Below are 15,326 nucleotides of genomic sequence, written 5' to 3' on the forward strand. Positions count from 1 at the left end.
GGCTGTTGTTTTCTTCATTAAATCAAAATCGTTTACCTGTACAGGCAGGTGAAGGTCGACTATCCCATGCCCATCTGGTTGCCAATGCTTGTGAGCATTTACCATAATCATTATTTTTCTGGGTGAAACATGCAATTTACTTCTTCCCCTTAATGGATATCCATAAGAGGTTGTCAGTCACTGGTAAAATGGGAAAGGGGGTTGCTGTGCATACGCTGGCAAAAGTAGGGCACTAACCTTCCTTTATTTTCTTTAACTGTGAGCAAAAAATGTCAAAATGCTATGGTAACAAAATAACATGCTTTGGTTAATCTGCAGGGTGTATTATATACACTTTAGGAAAGGTCTTTGAAGAGACGTTTTCTCTGTTGAACTTCCTTCATAATTAATCTACCTGCACCCTGAAGTTATGATCGCATACACTCCTAGTTACCAGCCACTTTAGCCAAGACCCAGTGGTGGAACAATTTTACACAGGGCCCCAGTGGAAAAAACGTATAGGGCCCCCCATATGGCCTGCCAAAGTCATAATAGGGCCCCCACCACCAATGCAAGAGTGCCCTGGGCCAAATGCCCTGATCGTCCACCCTATACAGTATATCACAAAAGTGAGTACACCCCTCACAGTTTTTCAGATTTGTGAGTATATTTTTTCACAGGAAAGCATTACAGAAATTTCACTTTGACCCAATGATTAGTGACCTTTTAACAACATATTTAACCGCTTAAATTTCTTGTTCACTCAGAAAAAAACAAAATACAGCCATTAATGTTTGAACATGTACTTACAAAAGTGAGTACACCCCAGATTAAAATCCGGTAGAGAAGGGGCTGTGTTTGCTCGAATCGTCTCGAAATGAAAATGGATGAAAAGGGAGGTCATCAGTGTGCGTTTCAACCTTTCTTTGCATTGAACTTTTACATTTTGAGTCTGCATCTGGCTTAAGTAGATTGGTGTGAGATTTGAATGCAATCCTATTGAGAATATCATGATCTGCTTCAGTAGTCACAGTGCATGTTGACATGTTTCTTTTAGGTGTATTCAGGGTGCGATTTGTCGGAAAACCAGAAAGGGGGATTTGTTTCAGATTGTAAGCAATATCAATGGAATTACACTGAACTGTGATAAAATCATGTAGAAAAAGTGGCGATATCATGACCAGAAGGGGGGACAATCCCCCCCCATCCCCCCCTACAAATCGCACCCTGGGTGTATTTCAGATTACCAATGTTGACAGCATCCATGCATCCCCAAACCATGTCAGTCCCACTACCATGCTTGGGTTTTGATAGGATACACTTTTTTTGTAAAACTCACTTGTGTACCGCCACACATGCTTGACACCATCTAAAGTATATTTGTTTATCTTGGTCTCTTCAGATCACACGACATGGTTCCAGTGATCCATAGGCCTATCCTTTGTCTGTTCATCTCTCTTGAGACCAAGATGAACAAATTTGCTTTAGATGGTGTCAAGCATGTGTGGTGGTACACAAGTGAGTTTTACAAAAAAAAAGCGTATCCTCTCAATAGCCAAGCATGGTAGTGGGACTGACATGGTTTGGGGATGCATGAATGCTGTCAACATTGGCAATCTGAAATACACCTAAAAGAAACATGCATGTCAACATGCACTGTGACTACTGAAGCAGATCATGATATTCTCCATAGGATTGCATTCAAATCTCACACCAATCTATTTAAGCCAGATGCAGACTCAAAATGTAAAGGTTCAATGCAAAGAAAGTTTGAAACGCACACTGACCTCCCTTTTCATCCCTTTTCATTTTGTTTAATTTCAAGACGATTCAAGCCAACACAGCCCCTTCTCTACCGGATTTTAATCTGGGGTGTACTCACTTTTGTGAGTACATGTTCAAACATTAATGGCTGTATTTTGTTTTTTTCTGAGTGAACAAGAAATGTAAGCGGTTAAATAAGTTGTTAAAAGGTCACTAATCATTGTGTCAAAGTGAAATTTCTGTAATGCTTTCCTATGAAAAGATATACTCGAAAATCTGTAAAAACTGTGAGGGGTGTATTCACTTTCGTGATATACTGTAGCTCCGCCTCTGCCAAGACAGCTGTAAATCCAAAGGAGGGCTGATGTCAAGGAACATTTACAGACTACAGTGCATAATCAATCAAATGTATCTATATGGCACAATATCACAACTATAAGGTTGACTCAAAGTGCTTTAAATACACAAACAGATTCTCACATTCACACACCAGCTCTAGGAGCTGTCAAGAAGGTGCATGGTTTCACACGAGTGTGCGCGCACACACACACAGTAGTAAGTCCTACATTACGTCAGACACCAAAATTAGCAATGCACTGAACCAGCACCTAACAGACATTAACAGGAATCAAAGACCAAGCACATCGTTAAAAAAAGTTGTCCATTTATTCTTAAACTTGGCTGCATACATACAGTATATGTAGAAAATACAGTGTGGCAAATGCCTTTTCGTAACACAGATCAGTCCATAATGGCATATTTCCGGGCAGCCAATTTGTGTTAAAGGCCAGTTCACATTTCCACAGATAAAAAGTATTCTACAAAACCAAGGCCATTATATAACTTGGGACTTAAAATCCTTGAATTTGGCAGGAATAAAGAGATTAACATATTTGGATGAACATAATGTGTGCAATTGCTTTTTGTTCAGTAGTGTACTATGAAGATTTACCTATAATAAGAATAAGTACCTAAGGCCCTTTAAAACAGTTTGACTGCAGCAGATTGAATGACTTGGACAGACACAGCCGTAGGTAAAGGGATGACGTATTACTTCAACCGTGCATGTTTCAGGTTATCTACATCATATATGTACAGGGCTTTACACTCCTTTATATTGCAGTTCATGACAATGACAGAGAAAACACACACACAGACTAAATAGCACCTCGTGAAATCAGCAGAGACAAAGTGATGTCAGCTTTGGTTCTCAAAATGCATTGCTCACCAGCAAGAGCACCATCTGCCTGATTCATCTGGTGTAGTCTTCAGGGGTTCAGCAGCTACACAGACCAGAGGGTTCATGAATGAACAACGCTAATGCTGTAGTCAAGGTTTGTTGGTAGTGGTGAGGAGTGGACGATGGTGATGGAGAGACTAATCATGTTTTGGCATGATGTACCCTCGTGGATATCTGCATATTTCCTTGTAGCTCTCACAGCTCATCCCCAACATGTTGCTTCCTGAAGGCATCACCGGTCAGTTTCTCCTGGGCCTCCTTCATACCGGACACAACTTCAGAAGAAAGTTAACACAAGACGTGTGGTTAATATAGTAAACAATCTCCAGCATAGTCAGAGCACCAAAATGCTTAGAACTAATGAAGACATTACAATGATTACTCAGTCACAAATAATGGTACTGATTTCAATTCATACACAAAAAATGAATATGCAACAACAATGATTACCTTGATCTGCATTGCTGTAGAAGTACTTGTAGTTTGGGTTCCCATTTTTGTTGGTTATCTCACTGCGAACTTTACCACTAGGGTCTAGAGCAGACACAGATGCATTACTGACCCTGAGGGAATTGAATGCATTGCATACCAATGTACTGTACATGTACTAGACAGCTGTGCACATGATTAGTATTGTGAATAAGACCTAAATGCACCTTAAGCATTATTAAATGAATTACATTATACTCAAACACAGTCATCCAATGTGATTTACATTTGTTTAGCATACAGGACACAGTCCATAGAAAAGTGAGGTTTAATGCCTTGTCTAAGGCCCTTTATCCATGAATGATTGTGCTGGAAAATAGAGTGGGATTCTGACTTGCGACCAAGACTGATCAAGACAAACAGTACATAACAATGTTTCACATTTTTTTAGGAATCCATCAATCAGAGGGTTGCAACTCCGAAATAACACAGGAAACGTTCTAGACAGAAACGATTTGAATACTCATTTCAACCAGACATGCAGCCTGAAAAATAAAGATGATGCGTTAAATCGTTTACCAAGAAAAAGAATTCTGGGAATGTAGCCGCCATCTGGGCTGAACTGGTCATCTTTAGGTTCCTCCTCATCCTGATAACATGACAAAGACACACCATGATGAATGATACTATGAGAGCATACGGCGCGACCTACTGTCCGACAAAACAGTGGTTTCATGGTGTCCGGTCGTGGGTAGTATTACAGACTCTGAAAGGAGTTATCCAAGGGGGAAATTGTTCTTAGTGTGGGAGAACCCTGAACAAACCTGATACTTTGGGAGAACACTTACAGGACAGGTGTCTATTTCATGTTTGATTGTTTGTTTTGCCATTTTCAACACTGACTTGTTCTTAGTCCCGTCTTGTCAGTGACAAATCTGACCCCAATTGACAAATATGACATTATAGTAACATGCATACAGTACATTCTCAAAAGTGAGCACTTACTTCAAGATTCACCATCACAAAGTTGTGGGCAAGTTCGGAGATGTCTTTTGATTCAGCAAACTTTGGCTTCAAAGCTAAAAACGAGAGGGGAGAAAGTTTGCAGTGACTACATTCCAGTTGTAAACAAATGTTTTTTTCCATTCTATACATTCTAATCTCCATTAGTAGTTTTAATGACTTACCTTTGCATGCGCCACACCAAGTCTTGTGAATGATCACCATCAGAGGCAGCCCACTGCAGAAATATGCCAAACAGTCATACATCAAGTAGAGATAGCTGAATTAAACTAGGAGTATTGTTATTAACAACATAGTGCTCTATGTGTTCATAGTGTTCTAACGTTTAATAAGAAAGTAAAACACCAAGTTACCTTGCTTCTGCCTCCTTTTTCCCATCTTCTAAGGAACGCCAGTTGATATGGTCTCCAAACCCTAAAATACACAATGTAAAGTGGCTTCTGATGAGCCAAAGGTTTGACCAGTAGTTGTGCGCGCAGTTCTAGTAGTATTAGAGAACTAGAACTGCCATTAAATAGTCACGCCCAAGACCAACACAGAATGAATGAAGTTGAGGGCTGGGGCACATTATTCGCAGAAACAACACACACAGTTACAATGACTCAGTTATCAACCGCATATCCTGCAGCAGAACAAACTTGCAGACATCATTATTGTAACCTGAATGATCGACTAGCCCCATGGGTTGGAAGAAAGTTACAACCCTTACAAGGGTTTGTTACTGCTGCTGTGTTAGCTGTTATCCAGATGTAGCGGTTAGCTGGCTACACTAGAGAGAGGCTATTTAGCTACATGGTCATTGCTAGACTGTAATGCTTTATCGCGAGCTCAAACAAGTCTCTGGTCGGTGCATTGTAGATATGTTAGTCAAAGGAGAGATTTACATCAGAGTTTTAAGTGTGTGTGACTAGCACCCAGTCGCTATCGTAACTAGCTCACTGGATTTTCCTGCATTCCATGTTGGCTAACACTGGTTCGTGAAACTCACCTTTTCCATTTCCTTCAGCAGAGACTCTCCCATACTGTGATACCAGGAAAACTGGTAGAAATGAAAATAATGCTATTTTCCTCACTGAAGACTGCATTGTAGTACTTCTCACAGCATGTGAACTTCACCGTTAGCTTGCCCTACTACGGAAACAAGAGCACAGCTCTGAAACAGATCACAGCTCCTTCCCAGCCAATCAATCGATACGGTTTGGTTATGACACTCCCGTAGACAGTAAAACAGGGTTGCAACCCGGCCTCCAATGGAGAATGTCACATGCTGGCAAAATATCACGTTCGGAAAATGACCGAATAGCACATTATGCCCTGAATGAATATGGTTGGATGTTGCGATTATGAGTGCTGATTGGTTGAAATGCCGGAAGAGGTGAATCGCGCGAGCTTCAACAAGAGCGCCCATATTTAGGGGTCCCACTAGTTTGACGCCCTCTCGTGACTTCACATGGTAATCAAATATTTCAAACAAGCGATTTAAGGTTAGGGTTAGGTTTAGGGTTAAGGTTAGGGTTAGGGTTAAGGTTAGGGTTAGGTTTAGGGTTAGGTTTAGGGTTAAGGTTAGGGTTAGGGTTAGGTTTAGGGTCGTATGACGTAAGCGGTAAGTACCGAAAGGGCGTCGTTCTAGTGAGTCCCCATATTTAGCCCTGCGATCCTCGAGGAAAACGGCGGTAGCTATTAGGTCCTAAATCATCTCCACGGTGTCTTCATCTGTTTTTATTGTTGTGTAATATTGTGGTGTGTGTACTACAATAAACACGTACACTCGTATATAGAGGGATATTCTCCGTGCATACTGTTAATTGTTAAATACAAAGTTGCAAATATTAGCTAACTAGCTAGTGTTAATGTCAACTATCTAGCATAAAATCAAACGGGACATAAATCACATTTTCAGCACGGTCATTACAAACAGTAAATCGTATAATGGAATTTATAAGATGGTTTCGTATTCCAAGCGCAACCCTTGTGTCTTAGATACACGTTTGGACCACATTGTTGTTGTACAGAACTGGTACTCGCTAGTGCTAACCAGCAAGTCAAGCTTATGATGAATTCTCTAGATATAACCTGATTGATTTTACACCCTTAAAACATGTTGGCATCTTTTTCTAAAGTTCAACGGGTTCTATGGGAAAGGGGCATCATCACTAAAATGAATGTACTAATAAGCCTGCCAACTTAAAGCCTAAAACCTAGTTTAACATATAATCTGGGATATACACACCAGTAGTGAACTAGTTCTAGTAAGTGAGCAATTACTACAGTAATCGGTTTCCTACGATATTCTTGTATGTATTATTGTATTTTATTTATTGTCGCATTGTGTGTAGTGTGTTGAATTGTATACTACATGATATTACATGTGTGACAGTGTGTATTTTTAGTATTGCTTTTACCCTATTGTATGCAATGTTTGGTTTCACGTTTTGTTTTGATTTTTGTTTGCATATGCATTTCCATTTGATAACCAACTATCCTCAGCTTTTTCCTGGGGAGGAGGCAGTGACCAGCTGATTGGACTGATTGAAAACAATGATCTGACTTGGCTGTGATTTTTCAGTAGTTTGTGGTGTACTCACTTATGCTGTGAAATGCTTGTTTGTTGTGTCTTTTAATTGGGGTGCTGTGTTTGCTAACGACTTGCAGGTGCCAAGGATCGGACAATGTCAAAGCAATTCTATTATAAACTCTAAGACACAGGTTGGTAGGCTCAATGTGCTACTGGTCGGGGGAGGTGTGGCTGCTTTCTTTTACAGGGATCCAGAGAGAAGACCAGATCGACCAGCCAGAAGAGAGACAGCACGGCAGAGAGGTCACAGCACAGCAGGTGGAACAGAACGGAGGGCACGCCATCGGATTGTGGTTTCCACACAGTGTACGCATCGCTCTCAATCCTGTATCTGGATCGTGGTTAAGACACACCCAGGCAACGTAAGTACGCTTTTGAAATACTTGCCGTATTAAAGATTCTGCTACTGCTGAGACCATTTCTCTTTCTCTTGCCCTCGGAGGCATCGGCCAGTGCCAGTGAAGTAAGGGGGAGGAACAAACTGCTGGAAGGGACGGTAACCTGGGCATGTTGTGCAAAGCTCACTGCTTCTGCTGCTGACCCGCTTGCTGCCTCTACTGATGCTTCCTTCGCTTGCTGCTGCTGGGTGCTCACTTGCTGCTCTATTTAGTTGCTTGCACTCTGTTTGCACAAACAGGGGTTTTAATTTGGGACTTCATTGGATTGCCATTTTAGCTTTGGACATTTAGGTGCATCTAACATTGAAGGTTCCCGCTTCAATAATTTATTATTACAAGTTAAATTGTAACTTGTAATAGTAAATTATTGAAGCAGGAACTTTGTTTGTCTGCTCACTAGTCTTCACCACACCTCCAAACTTTGTCTGGTCATGGACAAACACAAAGAAAAGAAACCAAGGTGACATATGTTGTGTAAGATGTAGCAGTGAGCTAGACAGATTCCTTATGAACGGTAGTGTTCTTGACAATACTAAAAGCTGTTTTTATTCAGATTTTGATTCCAAGTACAATTTAACCACTCTCTCCCCCTACCTCTGCACGGCTACTTTCTCAGCAGCTGGAGCACAAGCAGCAACAGAAGTAGCAGAAGGTGTGTGCCTGGCTGTGGCAGTCTATTCATCAGGTCCTGAAGGAGACCAGTGAGTAAGCCAGAGGCTCCAGTATGCACAAACCCACGCCTGTTACGATTTGCTGTTTTTTTGTGACGCACACAGCACAGTATAATGTGATTTCCTTAACCAAATAGTTTTTTGAAGTTCTTCATTTATTGAAAAACAATTCCATTTACAAAAAAACAGCAAGAGACAGAAAGGGACAACACCACTGAGAAACAATGTAGAACAAAGCCTGCCAACATTTAGACATATAGAAGGAACAACTGAAACCACTGACTACTTTAGAGCATGTATCGCACGCTAGTGCATTCAGCGTGTTGGTGCGAAGCCTTTTGAAGTTAATGCGTGTTGCACAACGCAACGGTAAAGCGCTTCCATGCACTTTTGACACGTGACAAGGTTTGTGCAGTTTTCCCGCCGTGTCGCCGATTTTGTTTTGCAACAGAGCATTTCTGTTACTAAACGCAAATATGCTTTATTGTGCCCTAACCAAAACCATCCCTAAACCTAACCTGTCAGTAAAGCAATGTTTATGCTGCTTTAGTTTTGCCAAGAACAGCGACATTAGGTGAATTTCTAGCTAAATTGTGCCTAAACCAAAACATCCCTAAACCTAACCTGTCACAGGGCGTTGTGGAGCACGCTTTAACTTGAAAAGGCTTATTGGACACACGCGATAGTGGGTTCAAATCAGCGTGTCATAGATACGCAATGTATGATGACATGTTGGAGTAGGAGTCAAGTGGCAGGCATGAGTTGCCTATCACCAGCCCAAATTCTTTTCTAACCAGCTTGAAACAAGTAGTCACTTAAAAAGGATCAGCACCATTTTTTGAAATATGCTGATTTTTATATCTATTCTTCCAGTTACTACTCGCAACCAGCCCTGGCAGGGGGCTCCCCTAGGTGGCCGCTGGTCTCTGCCTGAGGTTTCTTCCTGACTATAGGGGGTCTTTTTTCTCAGACCTCACTGAGCTTTTTTCCCCCCTTACAAACTATGAATCAAGCGAAAGGGAGTTTTTCCTCACCCCTGATGCCACCAGGGGCCGCACCTGAGCGCCCAATCTCTGTGTGACTATCTATGACTTATGATGGGCCCAGCCACTATGGACCTTACACATCTAAGAATCCTGGTCCTAACCTACGTTGACCTTATGACTCTACATTCTCTGTCTATCTCTTCTTCCTCTGCCTTCCTGCTTTTTCTGCCTCTCCTCTATACCTCTCCTTTTAAATCTATCTCTAACAATGTTTTTTTTTCCCATTTGTTAAGCACTTTGAGTTACATGCCTTGTATGACACAGTGCTATACAAATACAATTATTATTATTAAATTTACTTAATTTCTATTCTTCCAGCTGTTCTATGACTCTGGTGATATCACTTCTTAGCATGTATCATTGAACCAGACGGGACCTGTTGGTACCATTCAGTGTTTGATACCATCTGGTTCAATGACACATGTTAAAGAGGCTCCAAGTAGGATTAAACGTTTAATTAATCACTGTCCTGAGTCGGCCAATGGTTTTGTGAATCAATTGTAAATGAGATGACTCACGCGACCACTTCCACGATACGCTGTCAGAAAACCCTGAATGCAACTTTTTGACAGAGCCGAATGAGTGTCATGGGAAACACTTTTCATACGAAAAATTGCTTTACATACCGTATTCAGATTTGTATCAGCTGCTGGCATTCCGTGATGAAAAACATTCTCACAGCGAGTTCATTTGAACAGCATTTTTTCATTACGGTGTAGATTTTGAGACGGGCATGCCACAGGCACCATGCCAACGACGTCATCCTACCTTGTGCCCCTTTAAGATATACTGTTTTCAGACTCTGAGAACGGCCCATTGTCATTGTATTGTTCAAAAACAGCTGAATTGTTAATTGCAAGAATATTTTGTCATGTAGTCATCCGGCCAAATTTCTTATCTTCACAGGTCTATCTTCACAGGTCTACATGGGATGCCGCCAGGCTCAACGGAACAGGAAGAGGCAGGCTAAAAAAAAGGTTTGGGTCTTGGTATACTTCCCTACACTTAGTTTTGGACCATTCATTCCCGATTTAAGTCCATTTAAGGTACATTAATATGGTTTTGGCATTGCTTGAACAATCGTGTTTGACTAGTTACACAAACAGCATGGAATATAGCACTCAACAGTATACATGTATGTAGTATGATATAATAAAGTATATATTAGTATATATTAATAATATACGTTAGACTTTAAAAGCAATATATAAAAATAAGTTTCCCAAAAAGTTATTGACAGCTCAAGAAAATGTTTCGATTTGGTTCAGAGATAATATGGCTTCTATGGTAAAATATGTTATAATAGAGTTTGCAAGTCACCCAGAAGCATGTAGTTCTTCTTGTTAGCATTTCATGTCATGATGATCTGTAAGCCCATAATCTTTGGAAGAATAAAACATGTTTCACTGACCTGTCTCAAATAAGGTGTGAGTGAAAAAAAATATTAGTAGCGAACAGCCACATTCTATGGAAGTTGTTAAAAATAGGGTATAGAGATGTCCGGTTTGATCATTTGGTGTCAAACGCCAATATAACAACCGTAACCTCGGGCCATTCTTTACGAGAAAAACTGAAAAAAATCAACTTTAAGCCTTGTGGTACCTTTACGAATAGCCTCGTTTCTCGTGGTTGGGTGACGAAAGGGGGAACTGACAGTTGGGGTAGTTTTGGTTGTGGGGGGAAGAATAATGCGGACAACAATCAAGCGTGAGTGAAGGCTAACTGGAGACGACGGTAATCAAACATTTCAAACAAGTGATTTATGGTTAAGTTTAGGGTTAAGGTTAGGGTTAGGGTTAAGGTTAGGGACAATGTTGGAGGAAGGGAGACATGGCAAGAAGCTGACACAACGACAGCGCTCCCATCCCGGAATGCACGCTGCTCGGATGGTCTCTCTCTCCCGCTCGCTCTCTTTCGCCCTCTCTCTCACCCACTCTCTATGACAGCGCGCGTTGCCCAACTACGAAAAATGAGGCTATATCATAGCGGCACCACGAAACATACAGTTGATTTTCTGCGAGACTAGGCTCAATATAAATATGATGTTGCAATCACATGCTAATGCTTAGTAACTCCCCCACTTGTGAACCTTCACAAACACTGAAGAGATAAACAAATTAATACACACAGTTGCAGCTGATCTATGACAACACTCGTTTGCAATTGATAAAATGAAAAAATACATTTTTGTTGCTATGGCTCTAACAACTGCCATTCATTCAAAGCTGCCGCATACTCGGCCCACTCATTGTGGGGGGAGGGCGGGCCAGACGTTCTGACTGGATCGATCTGATATGAGTAACCCACCTGAAAGTCCGCCCATGCTATAACCCTTCCTTCAGACAGTCTCCTTCTGTCAATGGTTGACCTTGCGTGTGATTGACTGAATGGGGGTTCATACACAAGGTCATACAGTGCCGTGCGTATGTTTTTGCCCTCCTACTGATTTTTTTTTTTGCACATTTGGCACCCTTAACATTTTCTCCTAATTTGAAAGGCCTGTTAGCAGCCAGACGTGGGCAGCTGTGAGATATAACTCAGTTATGATATGATTATGATAATGTGATTTATCACAGATACCACTTCATTTAACAGGGAGCAATTACTTTTTCACACAGGCTCATGCAGGTTTTATGACATTATTCTCTCAACAAATGAAATACTCACTGAGAAACTGCATTTTATATTTGCTTGGGTCATCCTTGTTTAATGTTTACATTTGTGTGGTGATCTGAAAATACCTCAATGCATTTTGCATCCCCCATGCCTGTTGATTTGATCCATCAACCTTCAGTGCCTGTGTGAATGTAAGGTTAAGGTTACACTGCTTTATTACGTTTTTACTACTATTTATTTCACCCTTTAAGCCAGGGGTGTCAAACTCAAATTGACTAAGGGCCAAATTCAAAATCTGGAACGAAGTCGTGGGCCAAACTCACTAAAAACTAAAAAACTAAACTAAAGAAACTTAAGTTGTGCATACACACTTCATACTCATGTTATGTTTGACCGCAGATTCCCATCATAGTTCAAATATGCTTGCCCATATTCTGTTGCACGTGAGCTGTTTCACTGGTCTGGGCCCACTCATGTTCCTATACAACACACCAAATTTCATGTTCAAGTCTTCTTAGTCTATACTGTATATTAATGGTGTGTGTGGGCCAACTGTAAGGCACATTTGAAATAATCTCTCGGGCCAAATCAAATGACTCCGCGGGCCACATTTGACCCCCGGGCCTGAGTTTGACATCCCTGCTTTAAGCCTATTTATATATGGTATGACTCAATAACCTCACAATAATCAATAGAGGTTTATGACTGAATTTGAAATGCAGAACTCATTTATTCTGCCTAAATGATTTTGCCTATTATCTTCATCACTTGCATCCACTTGCTTTCCATGTTAAACTAATCAAAAAACAGAGTTTTATTCTGAGCTGCTGCTATGCTTTGGGAGTGTCTTTACCATTTAATCCGAATAGTACTTTCAGTATAAGAAATCAGTGTCTAGTTTGGTGGCTGCTTTTGGTGGGGTTGCTGCTGCTGCTGCTGCATAGAGTGTCAGAATGAGTTTTAAGGCATCAAAGGCTAAGTTCTGACTGGTAGATGTTCCATGTTCAACTAATCAGTCTTTTCTGTGTATTGAGTGTTTTCCACCACAAAAGTTGCATTCTACCACATCTTTCAAAGTTTGTAATGTTCTATGTCATTCACTCATTTACTTCCCACAGCTTGTACGATAGACGTCTAAAATACTTCTGTCTACTGCTCTCCATTACCACAGTGCACCGACTTAGATGACCCCATCCCTCAAGCCAACTTCACCAGTCGCTCCCCATCTCATCAAGGAGGTAGACTCTCCTGTCATCTCCTACATTACAATACATAGATCATCCATCATTCTTAAAATGCAATATTAGGGGGCTGTACCAAAGAGAATTATGTGATAATCTGAATTTGTTGTGCGTTCATTTGTTGGTTAGTTCGCGGTGCATGTGTGTTTCTGTCCACCAGTTATTGAACACATTTCATATCACACACATTTCCAGGTGTCATTTTCAGATGAAGTGTGCCTAAATAACCAAGAGCAGAGAAACACATTCTGCCAACCACAGTAAGTGTAATGTTGACATGGCTGCGTGGTTGTCTATAACCATTGTATCATTGCCACTGCCTTCCAGAATGGACCAACCAACATGACAAGGAATGGATAAGGATTACTCCAGGATTGAGGGATCAACACCTGGGTTTCAACTGGTTTGAGAGGTTAAAAGGAATTGGAAGTGGGTAGGGTCAAATAAAAATATTTAAAGAAGAAAAATCCGCACTCACAAGCTACGTCTCATTATTTATTTATAGATTATCACCAGGGCGAGGTACCATGCACTGATGAAGGCTTGATAGCCGAAACGCGTTTGCTTGTGGACCTGTTGGTAATCTATAAATAAATAATGAGATGTAGCTTGTGAGTGCGGATTTTTCTTCTTTAAATATTTCTATTTGGTTTATACCTTTTATCGCGCACCCAAAGACATTCATTTTTTCCAAGAAGTTGAGCGCGTCCTCTGACAAACTCAAATCAAAATATTACAATATGCCATAGTTTGTGAGGTCTTGTGAGCTGTAGTTTGAGGAATACTGGAATGTGTCAGTATATTGCTCTCATTCCTCGATAGGTGCAGCTCTTCCATAGTTAAAGTCCAAATTCGATGACGCATGTACAAGTAATTATCATACAGCCCTCTAGGGATGTGATTATTTCTCGATAACTGCCTGTTGCACTATTAATGTCCGCTGCTGATTGCAATGAGGTTTGTCACTTCAGATTCATTGTAACGTCACTCCGAAATTACAAGCGGATTCCAAAAAAGTTGGGACACTTTGTATTTTGTGAATAAAATCAAAATGCTGGCATTTTCAAAACATCTAATATGTTAATAAGGTAGAGCATTATGTACAGACAACATATCAGTTGTTAAAGTCAAGCAGAATTATTGTTTTGAGGTAATTATGTGATCATTTAAAATTTGACCCATGCAACAAATCTCAAAAAAGTTGGGACAGGTTCAAAACATATTGTAATAGTTGGATAATTCTAAAAATTACACAAGGAAGAATATTTTAAAAGGAACTATATTGACTGCCAACGTGAATGCACAAATAATATACCATTACAGAGAGGCTGTGGCACTCAGCAGCGAAGATTTTGAGGGACTAATTACTTATCTATTACACAGAAATATTGAATTATCAAAATTGCAGGTATATAAGGCCCATTTCCGTAACATAGAGTTCTGTGTAATCATTCCACGAGTTATGAGATCATGACATGCTCGTGGTAAATAAGCAAACTATGACACTCCAACAATGACAGCTCTCGAAAAAATGACCATAAACACAACGCTTGATTAATGCACATGATGCAGACATTAAACAGTGTTGCAAGCAGCAAAGCTCATTCTAGATGGACCTAGTAGACATGTGAAACTGTCCTCTGATTACAGAATTGAAAATATTTAATCCTTTTTGAAAATTATGGAGTCATGCACCCTCCAGGTTATATAGAAAATTAATACTTCAACTTGATTTAGTGGTCAATCTGAAAGACTGCATATATAATGGTAAGAGGGTGCAGAGGTGACTTGGTTAGGGTCTTCTTTCTCATGTAGAGCATTGAAATGAATGTTTAATGATACATACAGACTTTAAACAGCAAACATAGCTACCAAGGCATTATATTTTGGAGCACCGCCTTTAGATATTGTCCCATAATGGTGGCAAATTTCAATCTCTACTATGTTCCAACAGTGTGGTTCCATCATAGGAGTAAACAGGTCACAAAATTGTTTTCTTACAGTCAGGATATGCCACATATGAAGCATAACAAAAAGGTAAACAAGTTGAAGAACACACCTATCAGTTCAGCTGCTGAAATCATGTCTCGCATATCAAAATATCTAATTTTTGAAAAAAATTATGCCGTCAGTCAAAGTATTTAACTGTTCAGTCTCATCCCTTGTGTTGTGTTTAGTCTTATCCAATATAAAAAGCATTTTATTGGCCCTGTCCCAACTTTTTTGGGATTTGTTGCAAGGGTGAAATTTTAAATGATCACATAATTACCTCAAAACAATAATTCTGCTCGACTTTAACAACTGATATATTGTCTGTACACAATGCTCTACCTTATTAACATAT

The 15,326-nt window shown here is 40.3% G+C and overlaps 1 protein-coding gene across 1 annotated transcript; it reads right to left on the reverse strand.

Moving 5' to 3' along the window:
- Positions 1-2,390: 2,390 nt before the first annotated feature.
- txndc12 (thioredoxin domain containing 12 (endoplasmic reticulum)) lies at positions 2,391-5,633 on the reverse strand. Its single transcript, XM_063218955.1, has 7 exons — positions 5,424-5,633; positions 4,789-4,849; positions 4,600-4,652; positions 4,418-4,491; positions 3,992-4,061; positions 3,434-3,517; positions 2,391-3,258 (listed from the first exon to the last, which is right to left on the reverse strand). Exons 1-7 carry the CDS (start codon positions 5,518-5,520, stop codon positions 3,179-3,181), a joined length of 519 nt encoding a protein of 172 aa, XP_063075025.1. The 5' UTR covers positions 5,521-5,633; the 3' UTR covers positions 2,391-3,178.
- Positions 5,634-15,326: the final 9,693 nt, after the last annotated feature.

The sequence above is a fragment of the Engraulis encrasicolus genome, chromosome 16 (assembly GCF_034702125.1).
Source record: "Engraulis encrasicolus isolate BLACKSEA-1 chromosome 16, IST_EnEncr_1.0, whole genome shotgun sequence".
Taxonomy (NCBI): Eukaryota; Metazoa; Chordata; class Actinopteri; order Clupeiformes; family Engraulidae; genus Engraulis; species Engraulis encrasicolus.